Here is a 24,830-nt window from a genome sequence, read left to right as displayed (position 1 = left end):
TTATCTTTCTCGTTACTCACCAGGTCTAACTGAGCCTGGCACATAGTAGGGGCCCTTAAATGTTGGTTGATCCAATATAAAATTGACCAAATTGCTCTTAGGGTCCTTGAGTAGATTTTATTTCATAGTTTTCCCCACCAAACTTGCATATGGTATACTTCGTTCACATAAAGCTGCACATTTTTTTTTCTTCATAAAGCCCATACACACTATGAGCACAAAACAGCCCCTTTATTATGCTTTTCTGAGAACTGGAGCTTTCAAGAACTGTGAAAATCTCTTTGAGCTAAGTACGGCTGGGGCTAATCTTCAGCCCCCACCATTGCTGAACCCCAGGGTTGCTGTTTGCAGGGAGGACTGTGATGGGAAAATTGGGTCCTGGCTGATAGGCACAAAGACACGCTGCTGAAAACCCCTAGTTAAAGCCAAGTCACGCGGTGGTAGAGTGCTGCAAAGGAAGCCAGGTGCGGGGGAGAAATGTAGTTGGAAATCACCGACCCATAGAATCAACAGCAACCTTGAGAGGTCAGAGAGTCCAGCCACCCTCCTCTCACCCACTGCCCGCTCCCTCAAGGCAATACCACACTGAACCAAACCCACATCTGGGATTTAACAGCTTCCAGGAAGGCGGGCTACCCCACGCCCTTCCCCCAGGGACCAAAAGTACTCTCCTTGCCCCTGGACTTCTCTTCACTTGGTTACACTGTTCCACACCAATTAGAGATCCGTGTGGGTTAACCAGGGTCCTATTTTTAAATGCAAATAGGCTGCAAAGGGTGAAAACTACTGGAGTCCCTAGCACCTGGAGACAGCTAAGGGAAAGGGGGTTTGATTTTATATGGAAGGCCACATTGGAACTGTGGTCCAGGAAAAGGGGGTCAGCCCAAGGCGAGGAGCGAGGCTTGGAGGGCAGGGGGGCCCGTGGGGAGGGGTCGTCTGGTAGGGAGGAGGGAGGAGTTTTTGCCTATGTGGCAACCTTGCCTGGGGCAAGTGCTGACACAGACCATTCCAGACAGATGAAATCGCTCATATTTTTAAAGTCCTCCAGACAAGGAGCTGCCACAGGATTTTTATTATGAAAAAAAAAAAGAATTTCTAAAGAGAGAGAGAGATATGACAGCTATACTTTTTCCAACACCAAAGAAACAGTTCAGTCATGAGGACCAAATTCCGTCATAGACTTCAGTTCCTTTGCAAACAATTTAAGAAACTCAAGATTTTCCTTTTTCTTCCTCATTTGTTTTTCTCTGTCAGGTGCTTAATCCTCCCCATCAATGCCACAACATTCCATGTATTTGTATATGTAAATGTTTCTGTAGTCACAAAGGATATATGGCCTTTCTTGTAAAGATTCCAATCAAGTCTTCTTTTTGCTCCCTTCTGTAAGATCCCATACTGTGTTTATATGTTTATAAGAATAATTCCCTGATTCTTCCATCTCTGTACATGTTGCCAACTGGCCCTAAGAGCCTTTGGCGTTTATGCATTTGGAGGTCAGGAGGTCATGTGGTTCAAACTCTCCACCCCACCCCACCCCACCCCCACCTGTCTCAGGGAGAGGCATTTCCCTTCAGTCCTCCTTAGTGTACGGTTGAAATTGGCCAGCACTGTGGAATGTGTTGCATAATAGGTAAAGTCTTGGTTCTGTCTCAACGTGCAGCCTTTATTTTTTTTCAGCCGTTATGATCCAATCCCTCAATTTTTATGTTATTCTTTTTCATAATATGTCTTTTTTATACAACTTTCTTGTTATCTCTTTTCTGGTCTTCTAATTCTCTTTTCAATTGCTTGTTCTTGTTTAAGCTGACACTTTTGAACATTCTAATAAAGTTCTTTAGTGGATCTAAATTCTTCACCACTAGTCCTCCCACTCAAGGAATTAGAACTTTAAGCCTACATCCTGTCTTATCCTTGTTTCCCTTGGATTACAGTAAAGCAGTGTTTTCATATATATATATATATATATATATATATATATATATATATATATATATATAATTTAAAACTTTTCAGAATTTCTATTTATGGTCTCCAATTTACAAGCTGGGTCTTAACTATTGGACACTGATTTCAGGCATCTGCAAACTCATTTTCTCATGAAAACAATAATATTCAAGTTGGCTAACTCAAAAAACAATCTACCAAAAATTCTATGTACCTAGAACTGTCATATACAAATTATTAAAACAAACCTGAATTGTAATCCTGCTCTGTCCACTTAGTAACTAGATGAATCGAGACAAATCTTTTAGCTCACAGATTGACCTGACTTTTTCAGGTACCTAAAGACAAAAACCATGTGTTTGAATACTTGGCATTATGTACAGTACCTGGTAAAGAGTGGACATTCAATAAATAGATGAATGGTTCCAAACATTTAACTTGATTCGTGTACATTAGTAAGACAATCTATCTTCTCAGGAGGAAGAACAAATTAGGCGCTATGTGGCCTAGGGCAAATTACTGAAACTTTCTGGGCCTCAGTTTACTCAAAATGATAATAGTAATATTATCTCATAGAGTTGTTGTGAGGATTAAGCAAGATAATTCACATCAAGGCATTAGTGCAGTGCCTGGCAAATCATATAACTTAAGTCATGCACATGTATAAATAAATGCACAGAAGAGTCTGGAAGGGTACACACCAAACATTAACAGCATTTACCCTGGAGAAGGGATCGATTAAGGGAACTTTAACTTTTTACTCTGTAAATATCTGGATTTTTTTTAAATATGCAAGAACCATAGACACTCTTTTAACCAACTTCTACTCAACAATGCACAGAGAATGCTTTCCATTCCCTCTTTAAAATATTGGCAGATGCCTATGTCATGGTAAAAGCTCATGGTTAGTAGGCTTCTCTGATATGATTGTGCACTTCTGTGCCCATTGATTGAGTTCCATGATTAACAATAATTATTTTAATGTATTTTTATAATTTTACTTGTTATTGTAGTTTCACAATTTAATTAACTTGTATATATACCAAAGAATGATGAACACTAAAAGCAAGAGTTGTTTCTATGAAAACTAAATTGTACACTTTGCAAAAACTCAGTAAGGGGGGAATCCCCCCAAATGTACTGCCAAAGTAGTTTTGGATATGATAGCAGTAAAATATCGGGGGAGAAAACTCTGGAAGGATCCTGTACTCAAATTGCTTTGCAAGCATCTATATCCTCGTTCCATATTAATAAGCAAATGTTAGAAATCACAGGTGATGCATTATTGGTGTGCTTGATGGAAGACAAGGTCTTTACTCCAAAAAGCCTTGACCCTGCATCAAAAGATTGGCATATGGATATAAAAGTATATGGTTTATGTCAAAATAAAACGTAAGGTGTTTGTGTGTATATGAATATAGTATGATTTTCTACTTAGCAAATTGTATCAATTAACTGACAAACAACTACCTTTAACCACATTAAAGGAGATTCTAATGTATCTACATACTGACAGAGTACATAAAAAAATACATGGGGCGGCCAGATGGCTCAGTTCGTTAGAGCCCAAGCTCTTAATAACAAGGTTGAGGTTCGATTCTCATATGGGCCAGTGAACTGCGCCCTCCACAACTAGATTGAAAACAACTTGACTTAGGGCTGAGCTGTGCCCCCCACAACTAGATTGAAAAACAACGACTTGACATCCTGGAAAAACACACTGTTCCCCAATGTTTTCTAATTAAAAAAACAAAGACTATACAATTTAGTTTTCAGAAAAATGTAAACTGGGACAAAATAAAGCATATTATCAACAGTAGCATGATAGGTTATTTATACTTTTTCCTTATACTTGTTATACTTTCCAGATAAATGCACTATAAACATTATAACATTTAAAAGCATAGTGCCATACAAAGAGTCTTATAGGTACTTCTTTTTCCAATGCTGATTCCCACATTCAAAGTATTTCTCATGCTCTCTTCAGAAAATTCTTCTTGATAATCACTCATTCTCCTGACTTTATAGATATGCCTCTTTTTTTATCCCCAGATATGACTATATTAGCTCTGCCTGCCACAACGAAATACCAAAGACTGGGTCACTGAAACAACAGAAATTTATTTCTCATGCTTCTGGAGGCTGACAGTTTGAGATCAGGGTGCCAGAATGATCAGGTTCTGGTGAGAGGTATCTTCATGTCTTGCAGACAGGCGGCCACCTTCTCTCTGTGTCCTCATAAAGCAAACAGAAAGACAGCTCTCTCTACTTTTCTCTCCCTCTTCTTATAAGGCCACCAATCCTATTGAATTAAGGTTCCACTCTTGTGACTTAATTTAACTTTAATTAATTCCTAAAAGCCCTATCTCCAAATACTGTTACATTAGTCACATTTGAGGGTTACTGTTTCAACATATGAATTTGGAGAGGACACAATTCAATCCATAGCAATGATCCAAGTTGACAGCCCACTTTATTTACCATACTTGTTGTTAATAACTTTTGGCTCTTTCCAAACATTAAATCCACTCTCAAATAATGAAGATTTGTGAGGCATTTTAGAAAGAATGTGCCCAGTTACAGAAGGCCAAAAAAGAGTTCCAAGAATTTGCTTAGTACCTGCAATAAGTATGGGGAGATAGCACATCATGGTGGCTAAGAATGTGGGCCCTGAAGCCAGACACACCTGGGTCTAATTCTGATACCTTTACCCACTAGAAGGGTGGTCTTGAGCAGGCTATTTAATCTCTCTAAGCTTCAGTTTCCTCAACTGTAAAATAGGATTGTCAATAGCCAAACACAAAAGGCCACATATCCACATCTTATGTAATTCCATTTAAAAGAAATGTCCAGAACTGGCAAATCCCTTGAGACAGAAAGCAGACTGATGGTTGCCAGGGACTTGAGGGAGTGGGGAATGGGGAGTGATTGCTAATTAGTACAGGATTTCTGTCTGGGAGGATGAAACTATTCTGAAATTAGATAGTTGTTGTGGTTGCACAACACAGTGAATATACTAAAACCCACTAAATTGTACACTTTAAAAGGATGGATCTTATAGTATGTGGATTGTATCTCAATTTAAGAAAATAATCATAGGGAGCACCTAATAAGAATATTTATGTCAAGTACTTTATACAGTATCCTGTTCATAGGAAAAGTTCAAGAAGTGTGGGCTGTTTGTAGGGTGACCATATTTTATCACTCAAATTGGGACACTTTTGAGGGTTGATGAGGGCACTAGTAATTATTATATTGTCACAACAGGTGTAAACCACTGTCCTGGACAATCTCTGATGTTTGGTCACCTATCTATTAGCATTTGAACCACCTAAGGGGTATGTTTTGACAAGGGCAGCATTTATTGGAATAGTCAATATCTGGAATATTAGGTATCACACACATTCCTATTAGTTTTCCTCATAGAAACCAGTGCCTTTTGACCATTCCTCCAGTGGCAAGTGAATGAGTTGCCTTTCAGTCATGTTAACCCTGATTCCACATTTTCATAGGTAAGGCTCAACCATAACTGCCACACAAAAAGACAAGGACAGTGAACTGCTTCATCAGTCTTAACCTTCTCCTTAAACACTTAAAAAACCAATCCCTCACCTCTCGTTCAGCATAGTTTCTCCATTCTTTATTCTCTTTTTCCAGTTCTTTTTGTTTTCCTGTTGTAATTTCCCCCTGCCCAACCTCCAGGCTTACTTTTGATGTGTTTGCCTTTGTCCTTTTGTATATGCCTTTACTCTTTTGTGACGCTTTCCACAATCCCTTCAATTTAAAACACATTATTGAGCACCTGTTCTGTGCCAGGTACTTTTCCGGGCACCAGATGTACTGAGATGAACAAGACACAGACACTACCACCAAGGAATACATAGGCTGGCAGGCAAGGCAGGCACATCAATAGATAATCACAGTAGTTGGGGCTAAGTGCCCTTGTGGAATGTATACAGGTGGTAATATGAAATCTCAACCAAAGGGCACTTACCCCAGAAAGATGGGAAAGGGCGTAGTACAATGAATTCCTAACAGAGGAGACACCTAATCTGAGACAGGAAACAAGAGTTGAAGTTAGCCAGGTGAAGAGGAGGATAGGAGAGGAGTGTCAGAGGCAGAGGAGATTAGAAAACCTGGTGTGAACAATGAAACTGCAAGCAGTGTGGCATTCCTAAAGGAGCAAGTGAGATACAGTAACTGGCAAGTGGGCAGAAGCCTTACCAAGATGGGCCTTTTGTGCCAAGTGAAGCCATATACCTGAATGCAGGGTTTGGGGTGAGGGTAGCTGAATGATTTTAACAGAAAATTGACATGGTCAGAGTTGTGTCCTAGAAACCCCATCCTAGCAGTATTTAGGGTAAAGCCTCCCAAACGGTAAATTGCATATAAATCATCTGGGTATCTTGTTAAAATGCAGATTCAGATTCAATAGTTTGGGGTGGGGCCCAAGAATCTGCAGTTCTCCCAATCTCCCAGGTAAGACTGATGCTGCTGCTTAGTGGACCATACTGAAGAACAAAGCTGTAAGAGGTGGATGGAGGATAGGGCAAAACAGGTGATGGGCAGACCAGATGGGGCTGCTGCAGCAGTTTAGGTGAGAAAAGATAGTCGCGTGGACTACAACTGTGGTAGTGAGAATACAAAGAAGTGAGATGTCAGGCATGTCTCCGTGGCAAGTGCAATTGGACTTGGGGAGGTCAGGGAGAGCAAGAGGCCCGGAGACAGATCCTGGTATTCTCTTTGCTCACTCCCCTTTTGCCTGTGGCCAGGGTCAGGGCTTGCACACACTATGGCTGAACTTAGGCTACATTTTGCTGCCTTTTATCCACCTTTATGCATCCCTTTGCGCCTCCCTGACATTTTCTTCCTATCTCCACCTATCTGAGAGTGGGGATGCTTGGAACATTCCTCACCAATGTCTGAACATATTTGAGCTCCTCCTTTGACACTCCCTACCCTTTGTGTCAGTGTGGAAATTCACAGCTTATCTTTTCAAAAGCTTTCTGCTGACATAAATTTATAAAATACCTTTTTGACACCCCACCACTCATGTGTTCACAGATTCCTTTTAAAGTCACCAACCTGGAATTTTCTTTCTGGTCTTTTATGGTGCATCTGAGAACTTCCCTGTGTATTATCCTGTTTGCAACTTACCCCAGTCACCCACTCCTACACGGGTCCAGAATCAATTACATCTAGGATAGTATAAACACATTGCCACTCAGCATCTTTATGGAGACAGTTATTAACTAGTCCCTTCTGGCTGCCCTGATGGCTAATTTTCATCTCTCCTTTTACTCTTCCTATCCTGAATTCTGAATAGCATTTTAGAACCCAGAACCAAGTAGAGCACTCTAGTGAGAGGATCTGACTTTTGATGAGTAACATAGGGAGTCTAGAGAGATTTCTCCTTTTTTGGTACCATTTGGTGCAGCTCCAGACTAAGCATGTGTGGGGACAGAGTCCCAGAGAGCAGTTTCCAGACTCTCAGCCTCACATGAAAAGGTGCTAGCTCGGTTATTAGATGGCCACCAACTGTAATCAAATGGCCATTTGCTGTGGCTGGGGGGCCATCAGCAGCTGTAACCAGTTAGCTGTTAGCCACTAATATAACTGCTGTGGCTACACTAGGGGATGGGTTGGTTGGCAGGGAAGTGGACGGCGGGTTGCACATCGTGTAGAGCCTCCTTCCTGTGCCAGCTGCCAGCGAGAATATAGTGGTACGAAACCCCATCCATGCTCCGTTGTTCCTTTTTGGCCTCATCATATCCTGCATTCTTGTGTAGGGAGCAGGACCGGAGACCCAGCATCACTGCATGTCTTTGGTGACGCTTATTTAATTCCTTCCACGTAGGGAAATCTTGTTCTGCATCTTGGTATATACTCCTTCACCTCAATTCAGCTCTGTTTATAAACAGGAATGGGCACGCACCTCATTTACAGACTTTAGACCCCTCCAAAGTTAAGTCTTTCTCCTTTCCTATCATGTATACGCTACTTCCAGAAATCTCAGAATCCCTTAGGGATTAAACCCTGGAACTGCTCTATTAAAGAGCTGTTTCACATTTTATTAAAAATGCAAATATTCTGACTTTGCAGAAAAAAACAAAAACAAAAAACAGGGCACTTATCCTACACATTTACCAACATAGTCAGATGCAACCAGTTTTCTAAGAAAGAAGTTGAATGTAATTTCAAAGTTTGCACTGGGTACTACTTATCCAGGGAACTAGGCAGCTGAGCTCCTTCAGGTCAGGGCAGAAGAAACTATGAGTCAAACTGTAACCCTTCTGAGGGGTTGAACTCCTGGTAAAAAGTAAACTGCTGAGAGTGGTGAGAGGCTAATTACCAGGTAGCAGCAGTACATTCTAAAGTGGAGCCCTCTCTGCAGGCAGTCAAGTCTTTTAGCATCTGGTGGAGAGTAAGGTGCAGTTAAACACATCAAAGAACAAAGAATAAGTAGGAAGCCAACCGAGGCACTTTCCCCAGAGCCCATAGGACTCAGCAATAAACCCTGGAGGGAAGAACAGTTTAACTGGGTACTAAAGATTTCATGGTGGCAGTAGTCAGGGAGACCCACCCTTGTAGTTGCTTGTTCACGTGTGAAATTCACACCCAGTTACAAATGATTTTTATTTTATTTCTGAAAACTCAAAGCAGTTCAAAATACTGCATGTATGATAGATAGAAGGCTTAAAGTTGCTTAGGATTAACTGCTCAGAAAGCCCGTAGGGGGTCCTAGAGAATCAAAATGAGCAGCTGCCTGCCCACCACCCTCTTTATCTGCAGCCATGTTGATACTGACTCAAACTAAGTTCAAAACAGAACTATGGAATCAGAGATCTAATCTAGTTCCTGATAGATGATCCTTTTAAAGCTATAAGGGAATGTGTCACACTGCCTGAGGCCTCATGTAGGCCTGGCAATGACCTAGACAGGTTTGCATCTGAGTCATACTCTTTGTTGGATGGTGTCTAAGAGACTCTGATTGCTTGCTCAGTTATCCTTCATATTAAGGGGGAAAAATGAAGAAAAAAAAAGATTACCATCCTAATAGCAATCTTGCTCCCACTCCTAGGACATTGAAATTACCATGGCTATATTGGAAAGGCTGTTGAAAAGTGACAGTGTAATAATAGCATTCTCAAGACAGTGCTCTCAAGTCTTGTTGAAATTACTAGCTACTCTGGATAATTAAAACAATTATAATTGTTTCCATGTAATGCGTTAGCACTAAACTCATGGTGCGCATGATGCACAACCGGATTCCAAATGGTAGTTGGAATTTTCTTTTCAACTTCAGGTTGATAAAACATGCTGCATATACCTAGCAACATGAGACATTCAGGACACAACAGAGACCATTAGATGTCACGTAGTCCAAGCCCTTCATTTTACAAGTGGGGAAATTTAAATCCAGAGCAGGGAAGAGACTTGCCGAAGTTCTTTCAGCAGGTTAATATCAGAACTGGGACTGGAACCCAGGTCTTCTGGCCTCCCGTAATGGGCTCACTTTATTACAGCAGACTGTCCTTAAATATAAAGGGAAAACTAATAGCTAGGTGTATGAAGGACAAGAAAAAGATAAATAGCTAAAACTTGTTCCTTTAATTCACTCTTTCCTTCCATATTCACTGTTTTTTTCTTTATCAGCTATTCTCAACTTTTGACTGTACTGTTGGCTCACCTTTCTCTCTGCTTATTATTTCAATGTCTCTCCTTTGCCTCCTTTTCCTTGCTTGCTCTCCATTCCTATCTCTTTTTTTTCCTAGAATCAGTTTTAATCCATTTACAAAGAGTGCTAACTATGCCACCCAGCAGGGCTGGGAACAGATTGGAAGCCACTCTGTTCTGACAGATTGTGAATTTCACAGAAACTCTATAAAGATGCCATTAAATAATGCCTTTTAAAACATCTACTTAATAAGAAGCCATGAAACCCAATGTATTCGGGTTGCTGTGGAGCATCTGTGTTGACTGAACAGAAAATCTTTTAAAAATATGTTCAGGAAACTATTCCAAACTAAATGGAATGGGGAAGCACATGTGGAATTTAGGGACCCATAAGAAAGTAGTATTTCAATGTATAAAATATACACCAAAATGTTGAAACCTTGAATTTTATTTCTTCTTTTTGCTTACCAGAATTTCCCAATCTTTCTTCAATGAATTTATGTTCTATCATATATTGAAGCTGGATTTGAAAATTGAAAAAAAAAAGAATCCAACTGACTAGCAAAATGTCTCCTTCCACCACCCTTTTAACACCCCCATGTTAGCCGGGTGTGCTTGTTTGTCGACATCTGTGGACTGCATGTGGACTACAGGAAGAAACCAGCTTTGCCCTGCAGCAAGAAGCCTACAGGGGCTCCTGACTTAAGTCTTAACTTGGCTTCTTGCCAAGTTCCACCTTTGCAGCAGTCACTTAGAACCTGTTACTTCATTCCTCTTTCCCTACATACACAGCTGTCTGACTTCCTGACCCTTGTTTACCTAGTCTCTTTACTTGGGTTCTTGCTGTTTGGTGATGGCTTGGCCCTACAAATGGGAGCCAGCTAGGCTTTGCTCTCCCTTGACTGATCTTCACCCACACTGTATACACAGTAGTTGCTTCACTAAAATTTGCTGAACCTGTGGCTTAGTATAACAACTCCTGGGCCTGCTTGCAGCTTTCTACCCTTTTCCCTCTAGCCTACCTGGGCATATAGCCATCCAAGTCCTGAATGCTAACTCATACATGTGATCCTTGGGTGGCCTTGGCTCTACAAACCAAAGCCTAGGGATTACATAGTCTTCTCAGTCTGGCTTAGTCTAAACTGATCCCAGGTTTGCAGACCTCTGCCATTCTTCCTCCTCAGGGCTATTTCAACATGGCAGATCTGTTGTTAAGATGTGCAACATAAATTGAAACAGTTGTCTGGGATTTTCTAACTATACCTAGGGACAAGCACGGCCAAGCCCACAAAAAATTATTTCACATATACATATTTTAAATACTGCACATTTAAAATTCTAATGTACAAGAAAAAAAGAGAAAGCATGGTTTGACTTGCAAAATGTAGAATTGTGGAAACCTGAGAAGAGGATAATAGCAGGAATTGTTACTTATTAGCAATCTTTAGTGGGAAACTGGGTCCCAAGAGATACTAACCTTTGTGTCTTAAAATTAGTTGCAAACTCCCAATTCAAGCTTTACCAATACCTTTCTCCTTAATTGCTTAGGTGGAATTCTTTGTGCAGAAAGATCTGGTTAAGCTGACTCATTGCTATTTATAAATCAAAATCAGAGATATCCCTCTGTTCTGAACTGAACTTGACATTTGCTTGTTCCAGTTTAGGAGGCTCTAATCCACATTCCTCCAAATGCAGAAATGAACAAACATGTTCATGGTGGCATCCACAGACAGACTTGGGGAGCCTTTGTAGGCTAGTAGAAGTATAGATGACCTGTCCTTTGTTGACCTTTGGGGGAGCCTGAGTCAAAGCATTTCTCATCTCTGATAATCTCATTTCTTTTTTTCAATTACAGTTGACATTCAATATTGTATTAGTTTCAGGTGTACAGCACAATGGTTAGACATTTATATAATTTACAAAGTGACCCCCCATAGGTCTAATACCCACCTGGCACCATACATAGTTATTACAATATTATTGACTATAGTTTCCATGCTGTACTTTACATCCCCGTGACTATCTTGTAACTACCAATTTCTACTTCTTAATCCCTTTACCCCATTTCAGACAGTCAGTGAGGGCTTACTGTGACCACATGGTTTTACATGGGTGCAGGGCTGCTCAGGGAAATTTTGTTACTGTAATACATGATATGTTTGTGCCACATTCCCCCTGACTTAAGACTTGACTTCTTATAATGGTTTATTAACTAACATTTTATCAGCTAACTCATTGGAGCAAGGATTAGCTGCTTGGTAGCCAAGAACAAGAAAATTCATTCTTTCATTGCTTCAAAGGACAGTTACTGAGCATCAATTATGTTTCAGGTTCAGCGCTGTCGGTACTACAGACAGTTGCTGACTTCACTGAATTAAGAGAATCTACTATGTCCTTTTGGAAGCATCTGTAACAGTGAAATGCACTCTCTCTGACTCCATCTTGTTCAAGTCTGTGTGGTTCCCATGGTCTTTAGGCTATTAGCTCCTGCTTTAGACATGCTAATCATTAGAGCATGGGGCTTGAGGGGTTTTTTTTAATTATTATTATTATTTTTTCAAACAGCCATATTGTAAAAACTGTGTATAGTGTCAGATGGGTACTAGACTTACGGGGGGAATCACTTTGTAAATTACATAAATGTCTAACCACTACATTGTACATTGAAACTGATATAAAATAATATTGAATGTCAACTATAATTTTAAAATAGTCATGGGATATATAGTACATCATAGGGAATATAGTCAATAATATAACTATGTACATGTCAGATGGGTAATAGACTTATTGGGGTTATCATTTTGTGAGGTGTATAAATATCTAATCACTATGTTGTTTTGTACACCTGAAACTAATTTTAAAAAATAAATGAGAAAAACCCAGCCCCTCCCATTTCCCTCCCTTTGACAGAAAAGAAGCCTGAACTGTACTTTCTTGAGATGGAGTTGAAGTGCTGCTAGGGCTTCTTGGTTGGAGCCTTCTCAATCAGTAAACTTTCCTTACTCCAAATTCTGAGGTTGTGACTTTTGGCTTTTTGAAGCATCAGGCTCATGGACTTTGGATTGAAAACATAACCACTCCCCCACACTGAGCCCCCAAGAACGACCTATCCTTTTCGGCCTCCTGCAATTCTCAGACGCCCTATACCTTATCTTTCTAATCCTATCCATTTCTCTGAACTGTTTCCATTGTCCATTTGTCCCATGAAAGCTGCCTAACAGCTTTTGAAGGTCCTGCTAACCCCAAGTCACTTTTTCCCTGAAACTGCTGACCTTGTTTTCTGCATCACCACTCCCAACACACGCAAGAGCTAACTGCTTAAGATGTGAAATGCTGAGGTAATTCCAACACAGTAGCTCTTGAAAGACAAGACTTAGAGAGCAAATATAGTGATCCAATGCATGGACTCTTAACCCAGAGTGCCCCATTCAAATTCTGTTTCTACCACTTAGACTTTGGGCAAGTTGCTTCAGCTCTCCTCCCAGTTAGCTGAACACTCAAATGGGGATATTGGTAGCACCTACTTCACTGAGGATTTCAATGAGCTGATACATGTAAAATACTTATACTAGTGCCTCTTACATAATAAACATTCTTTTGATATATATTAGCTATTATCATTGCTATTTATGTTGGAAAGGAATTGAGTAGTAATTGTGAGCTAGTGGGCAATGGGGTTGACATTTTGGGGTAGGTGCCCAGAACCTCTATCATAGGACGTGGCTGTAAACAGATTAAAATGTCTGGCCCTACCATTTTGTGAGGAGTCCCCTATTTTGATTGCTCATTCAGGAAATGGAACTTATATAGCAATTATTTTTTAATGAAGTTTCTTTCATTGTTGTTTTTGAGGTTTTTTCCTCATTCAGAAAGCGAAATATGCTCATTAAAAAATCAGGGTTAAAAAAGAAACTGAAAAACCAGCAAAAAGAAAGTGCCTGCTATCTCATCCATCAAGAGACAGGCAATAGTAGTATAAGGGTGAAATTTTGTACATCAATAATGTAATTAAACTTAGCTAGTTTGCAGTTTGTTCCATCCTAATATTCAGCTGTTTCCTCTTTGTTTCTCCTCCCACTGATTAACAGAACTCTGTTCCCTTTTTCAAGGTTACCCATACCTTGTTAATTAACAAACATCCTAACTTGAAAAGAGCAGCTTCTTTAATCCTCAGGCGCCTGGATGTCGGGACCCAAGATCACAACTCCATAGCAGTTTTTCACAGATGGTTACGGACAATAAGATTTAAGATAACATTGAGGTAGACCTGAGGCCTTAGAAGACCACAGGAGACAAGTTCTCAACTATTAGTCCTGAGGCCTGTGTCGTGCAACAGCATGTGGGGTCTCAGCTCCCGCTCCCCACATAAGAACACAGGATATGGTGAGGCCAAAAAAGAAACACCCACGGAGCCATAGGTAGCGGAGTCATACCACTATGGTCTCACTGGAGGCTGGATTCACACGACGTGCGACTTGCTGTCCGCTTTTCGGCCAATGGACTGACTCCCTCTCTCCACCACAGCCGCCAGTTATATCAGTGGCCAATTGGCTAACCGGCTACAGCTGACGGCCAACTAGCCACAACCGCTGGCCATCTACTACCTGAGCCAGCACCTTTCCACATGAGGCCAAGAGCCTGGAAACTGCTCTCTGGAGCTCTGTCCCCACAGCCTGTTTTCCTTTGTTCTTTCCCACTTACCTGCCTATAAAACCTTCTGACCAGTCTAGGAACGGGGAGGTAGCCTTTGGAAGTAGTCCTCCATCCTCCCAGGATGTCGGCATTCTGAATAAACCTGCTTTTCTTTCAACCAGCCATGTCTCTCGATTTTTAACTTTTAACTTTTGCAGGCAGCAGGCAGCTGGACCTTAGCACGATATCATTAGGACCTTAGGATAAAGCTTTCCAGATAATTCTTAATGCATGTGATACAACACTTTTTGGTGACCAACTATTTTTTTTAATTAAAGTTTATTGGGGTGACAATTGTTAGTAAAGTTACATAGGTTTCAGGTGTACAATTCCGTATTACATCATCTATAAACCTCATTGTGTGTTTACCACCCAGAGTCAGTTCTCCTTCCATCACCATATATTTGATCCCCCTTTACCCTCTTCTACCACCCCCCTCCTCTGTTACCCTCTGGTAACCACTAACCTATTGGGTGACCAACTTTTAAAACATTTAGTATTATATTATTAATATCATCATTAGTTACTGTATAGAACACTTTGTTGTATATGTAAATCATTGTCTCCTTTTAGTTATTACAAACAACACTAAGATAGCACACAAAGATATATATCTATCTTTGCACACAACCTTAATCATTTCCTTAGGACAATATTTTCCAGAAATTGAATTTCCCAGCTTTTTTAGGTTGCATTGTTGGTTGTTGGTCTTATTTTTGTTTGAGACTTCCAATTAAATACAAAAATATTTACATTTTGTGTAAAACTGTATTTAAATACTGAAATACAAATACAAATTGTGGAAAACAAACTTGATAGTGATTGCCCTTGCTTGGCAAAGCAGTGAAAGGATTTTATGAACCCAAACTTCCTACTGATTATCAGCAGGTTGTAGGGGAAAGTTTGGGCTCTGTAGTCAACGCATCTACTTTGAATTCCTGGCGCAAGTACTTACTTGCAGTTGTATAACCTTGGGTTCATATATAACCTTGCTTAACTTTGATTTCTTCATACCTGTATGAAAAAAAAATCCCTTTTATGACTTGGCCCATGTTTGTCTCTCCTATCATCTCTCAATCTCACCACTCTCATAGCACTCTCTCCCCTCAATTTTAAGATCCAATAAGGTTGAGCTACTCCATAAGCATTTCCCTATGTTTCTACCTTTGTCTGGACAAACTTTCAACTCCGCTTCTTCCTATTCCCCCAACTCCCCAACACGTGTCAAAATAATTAATACCGGTAATTAGAGCTCAGGTTAGGCATATCCCCCTCAAAAAAATCTGTGACCATCCCCTCAACATACATACTTTAATCTGGGTTAGGTGCCCTTCTGTTGTGCCATTAAAAAACTGTCCTTGCCACTGTCATTTGTATACATCATACTGTAGTGTACATACCTGTTTCCGTTTCTAATTCTTCCACTAGACTAGGAGATTATTGAGATCAGATACTATTTCTTATTTTTCTCTGCGTCCTCAGTAGCTAACACTGCATGAAAGCAGTGAGGGCTCATAAGACCTTGTTGAATGAGTGATGAATGAGTGAAGTAGTATAATCATACCTATTTAACAAACTTATTAACTAATGATTATATGGAATAATATTAGTAGAAATTCCTCGAACAAAGTTAGGTCAGGAAGTGAGACCTCACAGCATCAAAGGCAATTGATAGTAACTTTGTGACAGATCTCTTGCAATCACTTAAAATATTCTGAGTGTGAAATTCTGGAGAACCTTTGTCTTTAAGTCTGTTGAAAGGTGAATTTCAAATCTCAGAGGACAAAGGACCTTTTGTTTAAGACAGCTAAAACCAGTGATTAGTGGTGAGGCCCCATGCTAAGCACTTCTAGGACCTGGGGTCAGCTCACTCAGATAGACCTTCCTTCTCTGGCCCTATACCTTGGACCCAGAAGAGAAGGAGGATGTGGGTAAAGTGTAAGAGAGGGAATAAAGGAAAGGGGGTTGGAATAAGATTCTGTGGGGTGGCTTAATAACTGGAGCTTTTGCATAGCAGCTGTGTTTAGAACAGACAAGCTATACATAAGAGTTCCACAGCCCCCAGAGAAGTGCTCCCCTGTCAACTTCCATTCTTCCTGAGCTTTGCAGCCTTCAGCAGATCTTCTCTGTGGTGCCTTGCCCTGGCACCAAGATTGGCCAATTCCCCTATACCTCCTGTGGTGCAAATGATTTGTTAAGGGTGGAGCTCTCAGCAGTAGGACTGATCTGACCTAATGTTTTTCCAATTTTGACAGTCTGGCACAAAATTGTTTAGTGACACCTAAAATCAGAAAGGCCAGCACTGCTCTCTGCTGCAGGTCCTTTTAGGAAATTGCTGGGGCAATCTGGCCACCTCCCAGGTGGTTCTGCCCCTCAGGCCATACCCTTTTGAACCCAAGATATTGGACTCAGCTCAGTCAGGTTGAAGAATTTCTCAGTCTCTCAGTTGCAATTCACAACTTCATTGTCTTAAAGCAACAATGAAAGCTAAGCTCTTATTAGTGTAATATCTTTGTATTTGTAGCAGGTCAAACAATGATACTAGTACATGGTAAATGGCACAGGGTAAACGGCATTTAAAAGAGAAAAACTCATATAGAACTCAGAGGAATTTTGCCCTTTAGCAAGTTTCGCTCAGAAGTTCTGCAGAGAGCTCTGGTTTCAGCTAGTCCTCCCCAGCAGCCAGGCAACAGGTGAGGCCCTGCACTGTGATGAAAAATGAAGTGGTGTCAAGGCCCCAACTAAAACTCTTCATAGAGATTCCTATGAGTGCATATTTGAGCAAACACCACCCACCCATCTCCAAAGACATTTCCCCAATCCCCACTTCAGTGCCTGAAATGTTCTAGGGTTCAAGTTCCCTCCTCCTTTCAGCTGTGGGGATAGAAAAAGAAGGGGCAGGGGAGGGGTAAAGGTGGGAAAGCTTGAGTCCACGTCTCTCCTCTGAGTTCGAATGTCAGGAGGGCAACCTGGCAACCTGGCAGCCAGGTGACAGCAGAAGACACGTGGCCCCTAGAGGAGTGGGGTGGGAGAAGCAGTATCTAAACCACACTTGGCCAGCTGCTCAGCCTGGCCTCCAGCCTGGCTTTGTGCCAGACAAAGCACAAGCATTTTCTTTCTTTTTCAGTTCAATTTATTCCCTGAATCAACAAACCTTAGGCTATAAGGGGCAAAGCAAACTCAGTAGTTTAAACAAAGGCATTCATCCTGCAGCTGGGGCTCTCTGTGATGACAAATAAATCCCAGGCAAAGAACTGGCCAACATTGGTTAGGCTGGGACATTATGATTGCAGGATGTTTTTTCTGACATGGTTTAGAAGCTCCATCAATTGAAGTTCTTTGTACAGGCAGGGAGTTGGTGATGAGTTGATATGGTCAGTCTCTTGGTCACTCTGTCATCAAACATTGATTGAGCACCTAGTGTGGGGCCAGCTGCTTGGAACTAGAGGATACACCATGAAATCCTGGAAAATCAGGAAGCTTTACAATACATACAACAATCCCCCTTGAGTCATAAGTCTACCAACTAACTAATGACCGGCCAGGATTTTGAAGCTAGACAGACTGGGGCTTGAACCCCAGCTCACCCATTAATTTAAATAGCAATGTGACTTTGGTTAAGTCAACCTCTCTGTACCCCCAGTTTACATGCCTGTAAGATAAAGATAAAAATAATATTCCTGGCCTAAAACAAAATAATATTCATGGCCTCATCTGCTTGGAATATTGCTGTTTGGACATAAGTATCAAAATGTGTGTTTACCATCTAAATGTGGAGCCAAATTCCATAGGGCATCGTGTAGCAAGCACATTTATAGCATTTACTGGCATTGTTCTAAGTGTTTCAGGTATATTAATTCATTTAATCTTTGTAATAATCCTGTGGAGTAGGTACAAATATTATCCCTGTTTTACAGATGACAAAACCCAAGGCACAGAGAGGTTATATAACTACCCTAAATAGTGACACTCACTTATTTAATTTGTGTGAACATAACATGAAATAGTGCATGCAAAATGCACCTAGAACGTAGGCTTTGATAAATACTATGATTATCAGTCAGTAGTATTGCTGTTACCTTTATTATTAACTGTTAGCATTACTATGAATAATTACTGCAGAGTAATTTTCTTTAGCTTTTAATTTATTTTTTAAATTATTCTATTTTCCAATTTCAGTTAATATACAATATTATACTAGTTTCAGGTGTACAACTTAATGATTAGACTTTTAAAATATAATTTATGACGGAATCACCCCAGTAAGTCTATGGTGTCAGTACCCATCTGACACCATGCATAATTATTACAATATTATTGATTATGTTTTCCGTGCTGTACTCTACATCATAGTTGGGGGATGGGTGAAAAAGGTGAAGGGTATTAAGACAATAACCACAGAGTAATTTAAAATGTAGTTAATCACAAAGCGTTTGGCTATTTTCATCTGCTTCCTTAATGGAAGTCCAACATTATTTTAGGTAACTCTAGACAGTTATTATGGACACTCCCAGGATTAGTGACTCCAGGAGGAAGAGCAAATCCCCTGGGGCTGCTGACTAAGCAAAGGGCAAACTGCTCAGAAAGGTAGGATAAATTAACCTCTGGAAGTCCAAAAGGAAGTGCAGACCTGGGGAAACAAAGCTCTACTGCCTGGAGGTGGGCTGCAAAATCAAACCTTAAAGGAAACTCCAAGTTGAGGATGAAAGACCATTCTATGCTGATTTGCAAACTGTAGACATTAAGAGGTCTGTAAGCAAGGAAGAGGGGAATTAATATGTTTTGAGCACCTACTTTGCTTCAGGACCCTTTCCTCTGGAATTTCCTTTGTCTTCACAATGACTTTGTGAGGTAGCTGCTATGAGTAGCCCTATTTTAGTGCTGAAGGCGCTAGCTCCCAGAGGGGAAGTGACTCACCTGAGGTTAAGAGACTCACCCTAAAATTGTTAGAGCTGGCACTAGAACTCAGGTCTGCCCAACTCCAGATGTATTTCTCTTCCATAATATATAACTCCAAAACAACACTTATTATTGCCCATCTTTTATTCTGTTCTCTGTCTTGATGAGTGGGGCCACCATCCAACCAGTCATCTAAGCCAAAAATTTGAAGGTCATCTAGATTCCTTCACACACATCTCCTGTATATAGACCAGTATCAAATGCTTTTAGAAATTCTATCTCATCAACATCTATTGTATAAATCCTTCCTGTCTGTCTCCACTATTCACTTTCATGCTGGAATATTGATGTTTGGGCATGGGTTAGGACATAGGTTGACTATCTAAAAGTTGAGCCACTGAACTTGAAGCTATTATTCAGATTCTACCTGGCATCTCCAACACTTAGAACACATATTTCATTAAATATTGGCTGAGCAAATGAGTGCATAAATTAATGAATAAACAGATGCATATGTTTCCATCTTGAGCTTCTTAGATTCTAGTGATTCTCTATCACTTTCAGGATAAAGCCCAAACTTTATATAGAGACTATATGGCCGGAATTATCTAGCTTCTGAATACTTCTGCTTCAACTTGATTTCCAGCTACTCTCCATTTTCCTTTCAACACTCCATTACAGATTGACCTTTTTCTTTTAATCCCAGCGAAAGGGCCATGTTCTCTTTTGCATATTGACCTTCAATCTTCCCTTTGTATAGATCGCCATACATCCCCCTACACCCCAGCTCCCACTCTTCACCTCCTTAGCTCCTACTCAGGAACTTAAATTGTTTATTCTTTGGAAAGTTTTCCCTGACACCCCAATTCCAAGTTTTTAGAGTTGACATAACTAAGTTTCAGATAGGCTAAGTGACTTGCCCAAAGCCACACAGCTTGTAAGTGGCAGAGTCAAATTTGTCCTGCTTTATCAGACTCTAAATATACATTATATCATTTATATTACTCCTCACAACAACTCAGGGAGCTAAGGCATTAAGTGACTGGCCCAAGATTATACACCTAAAATGGTGCAGTTTTTGTTGCCCCACATCTAATTACATTCTCGTGTAGTAACACTAGAGCAATTCCATCTCATTGAAGTTGGAAGAGCTTTTCCCTATGAGGAGGAGAGGTATCTATTTCACTACTGACAAAAATACAAAAAACCCTTCATCATTATAAATTTAAAAACCAGCTCCTCGACAAACATACAAGGGTAAATGCTACTACCAATAAAAAAAAAATTACTAAGCAGTTCTTTGCTATTTAGCTTGAATAGTGCTCAGTCCTGGCACTGCCTCCCCTCTGCCTCTTTCAGAAAATGTGGTTTGGTGGCCTTTATGATGGGCTCTCAGGGAAATGAGGTAAGACGACTCACCATATTCTCTTGCTGTGTAAACCACTAGATACCCACTGTATTGATAGTCACTTAGCAATCAGGTAATTGTAAGATTTGAGATGTTTCAAAATTCTTATTTTGACTTTCGGCTCCAGAAACCATCAAAATGAAATGTTCTTTTGAAAATTCACAAACAATTGCTGTTCTTTCCCTCCACCATGCTTCTACAAAAAACAGGACTGCAGCAGGCAGGGTATCTGATAGCAGACAGAACTATGTCAAATATAATGAGGGGATTATTGTTTTTGAAAACTCTTCCTCTAAACTTGAGATAAACAAACAGTTCAGGCTTTAAAAAAAGGTCAGTCTCCAAGGACACTCATTACTGCCACTGGTATGTGCGAATATTAGGGGGATTCATAATCAAACTAGGAACCTGACGTCTACTTTTTCTAAGAGTTCAGCAAGCCATAGATTTGGTCTCTTCTTCCTTTTTTCTATCAAGAAAAGTTCCAGACCCCATGTTGAAGAGACAAAACTGAATTTACACTAAAATCTGCAATTTTTTAAATCATTACCTTATTACATTTCAAATCTAATGTGCCCAGAACAGGGCCTGGAACATATTAGGACCGCAATAATAATTTGTTAACAAAATAACTAAATGAATGAATGAGTGACTAAAAGGTCTCAACGATAGGGCCTTTGTGGAGATGGATGTATTATCAGGCCATCAAATATAAGAATAATAGTTCTCATTCCTTTAAATCTGACTCTTCTGACATTTGGCATTTGGTGTTACTGATGAAAGGAATTTACTGTCCACAGTCCCATTGTAAATGGTGACACTGGCATCCTGGTTTTAAATATCAGTCTTTGACTTCAGTTCTTGGGTAGTGCTGACAAATCAGGCTTCTGAGTCTGTACCCCTGAGCCAGATCATGGAAACCAGGAAATTCACCAAGATAATGCTACTGTGAGTGGTGTAAAGGGTTCTGGATGCCAAATAGCCTTATGCAAGGGACATTATTCTACCTGATCATGTGTCCTTTTCATATATCTACTACTGTACTTTCTGTAAAATCAACACCAATGGCCATGATTCCATTATTTCTCCCCATGCAGACAAATATTTCCTTAAATCTTATCTTGAAAAATAGCTCTTCCTGGGACTGATCCATGCCTCTTGAGATTTCAATCAATTTTGGTATCAAAAGCCCCTCCAAAAAAGGTGAAGGGATTAAGAAGTACAAGTTGGTTGTTATGAAATAGTCAAGGGGATTTCAAGCATAAGGAATATAGTCAATAATACTGTAATAACTGTGTATAGAACCAAGTGGGTACTAGACTAATTGGAGGATCACTTCGTAAATTACATAAATGTCTAACCACTATACTATACACCTGAAAGTAATATTTAAAATATTGACTGTCAATTGTACTTGAAAATAAAAATAAATAAGTAAATAATATTTTTTTAAAAGCTCCTCCATGTGGCTTTCCTTAGCTGCTGATGGTTTTCTCCATTACGGTTTTAAGCATGTCTTCATCCTGTTTAAGTTATTAGTACTAATAAAAGAAAACACGTTTAGTTACTTTTTAAGCTTTTGGATCAATGAAAAGATTCATGCCATGGTCTTCCTGACCTCTAGGAACTACTTTCTCACATAGCTTTTTATCCATGGATAAGGAAAGAAGGATACACCAGTCATACTGTATGCCAAATTCTATACCCTTTGACAGCAACAGAAATCAAATAATGTGCATGAGCAATTTTACAGGGCTACAGGAGATTAACAGATGAGTCTTTTGGATACATTTGTACATGGTGTAGTGGGGAGTTATGGATTGGAAGTCTCAGCTCTGCATTTATATGCTGTGTAATCCTGCACAAGTCACTTCAGCTCCCTGAGACCCTATCTCTTAATTTGCAAAATGGAAAAAGATTAATATTTTTGCTACCTTCACTCACAGGGTGGAATGGAGGATCAAATGAACTAATGGATGTGAAATTGCTTTGTAAATGTTAAAGTGTTATTCATCTGTGACTCACTACTACTGCTACCATCCTCCTCCTCCTCCTTCTCCTCCTCCTCCTCATCATCATCTGTCTACTATTATTAAGGAGAGAAGATACTGTTGGATGGCTGGCTGCTAACTTAAGGTTCCATTCCCCTCAAGAGAAAGCTGCTCATGGGACTACAGTTAATTCTATTGCCACTCTGAATATCACCGTGATTGCTACTTACAGAATAGCCTTCCACAAAGCAAAAGGAATCAGATTCTGTGACACCCGAATTGCTGGGTATCAAATCTCTCCCATTACCTTCCCAAGGAACACAATGTGTTGCAGCTGGAAAGAAACATTCTGACTAGAAGCCAAATCATTCTGGTTTCAAGTTGCTGGAACTGGCTCCTCAGAAGGTGAATTTTGTGAAGCTACGGCCCCGTGTCTCCCACTCCCCATTTAATTGAGTTTGAATTTGAACTGCAGATTCAGAAAGCTCGTCTGTCACTTTTTGTCAAAGACTTCTCTTTGAGTTGTTTGAAATATCTATTTAAAAATTAGCCTAAAGCAGTATCTTTTGAATACTCAGCTCACTAATTCAGGTACTGGAGCACTGTGAGTGTACACCACCAGCCTGCAAATGGATAAACTACTCAAAAGACATTTTCCACCCCTTACATGTAGTTCCAAGAAATAATAGAAAATGTCTCATACGTTTAATGGAAGCTATTTGCTACAAAAACAAATCATTCAGGTTCATGGACCTAGAAATGCCTTTTGCAAATACAAGTGAAAGGAAGAGACAGCAAAACACAAGCTGAAGTCATGAAGTCAGCATCCACAAAGCACATGATTCAAATAAAAATGAAATATTCATTTGAAAAATGGGTTATGCACACACCCAATAGCAGTTGTTAGTTTATGTATATAAAAAAAAAAACAACCAGCATTTTTGTATAAATTTCAAAGAAAATGAACTATTTGTTCCTTGTTAGTAGCTAATGTAAATATCAGAGCAAATACCATCTTCTGTTCCAGTTGTAGATTTCAAAATGCTCATACATAAATCCTGATATCAAAATGTATGCATCTTACGATACTGGAAGATGAACCCCAAATGATGTGTTCAATACATTTGTTCTTTCTTGAAGAGATGAGTATAATTGTATGCAATCATCTTGTAGCTAGGAATTATATTAAGAACCCTGATTTATAAGTACTAAATCAAACTAAATAGTCTCTTATCCTATTTTTCTCTTTCATACTTGCCATTACTTCCTCAAGTTCTCATTACAACCGCATAATTCTACCGCCACTCCAAACCCCATAGGTTTTCTTCAGAAAAGGAGAGTAGCTTTCCCCTTCTCCTTTCCCTCAGAACCACAGTTTTCTCCCCATAAATGTTCATGGGGTGAGACTCATAGACAAATTATTTCAATAAGCAATAATACCTTTTAGGGTAGGACAACTAAGTTATTGCTGTTTGTCTTCTTACAACTATTTAGCATATGTTTAAAACTTGCTTTTGCTGTACCTTGAGAAAAGAGAACCTGTTCTAGAAGAAAGGTTAATGGGAAAACATGAGCTACATTGTGAAATTAAATACAGATTTCTTTTTCCAAAGCTAAAAAGCTCCGTCCTCCTTCATTCAGTCCTAAAGAAGACAAAACATTGCTGGCTAATGGGCTGTCCACAAATGACCATTATTGAATGAATAATAAAGGAATAATAGCAATGTGATTTCCACTTACATCAACAATAAAAATCTTCTGGGAATCATCCAAAAACTGCACTTTTAAACGCAGCATTCTCGGAGAGGCCGTTGGGCTGCAAGCAGGCTCAGAGGCTCAGAGTACTTGTGGGTGCTGTGACAGGAAGGGGGCTTTCTCAAGGAATCTCACTCTCAGCTGGATGCATTGCGCTTGGGTTCCCCGTCCCCCACTGAGTCACCCCCACCTTCAGCAGGGCACACTTCTGTCTGCTTGAAGTGATGTACACCCAAGGGCATTTGTGCTGCCTGCCGAGTGCTGGTGATCAATAATAGCTGGACAATCTCCTATTTGGTCAATGCCAAATCCAACTGGACTCTCTCTAGCCCTCTTAAACTCTGTTCCTTTCTTCAAAGGAAAAGAAAATAAAGAAAGCATTTGCAACCCCTAGGGATTTTCTTTATTTCATAAGAGCACAATTTGAAAACGCTAGACAAAGCTTCAAGAAACAGAAAATA

At 40.0% G+C, this 24,830-nt stretch overlaps 1 protein-coding gene across 2 annotated transcripts in view; it reads right to left on the bottom strand.

Moving 5' to 3' along the window:
• FRMD7 (FERM domain containing 7) overlaps window positions 1–24,507 on the bottom strand; it is a gene marked incomplete at both ends in the record, with an annotated part of 61,848 nt that extends 37,341 nt beyond the window's left edge. The window contains one exon of one of the 2 annotated variants that reach the window (XM_081042229.1): window positions 24,355–24,507. In XM_081042229.1, the coding sequence (XP_080898355.1) occupies window positions 24,355–24,411 (57 nt within the window). The remainder of the gene's footprint in view (window positions 1–24,354) is intronic. The other variant, XM_081042228.1, reaches the window with a different exon arrangement.
• Between the last annotated feature and the right edge of the window lie 323 nt (window positions 24,508–24,830).

This window comes from Rhinolophus hipposideros (genome assembly GCF_964194185.1).
Source record: "Rhinolophus hipposideros genome assembly, chromosome: X".
Lineage (NCBI taxonomy): Eukaryota > Metazoa > Chordata > Mammalia > Chiroptera > Rhinolophidae > Rhinolophus > Rhinolophus hipposideros.
Note: the sequence above shows the minus strand (reverse complement) of the source record. Positions and strands in the feature narration are given on the sequence as shown.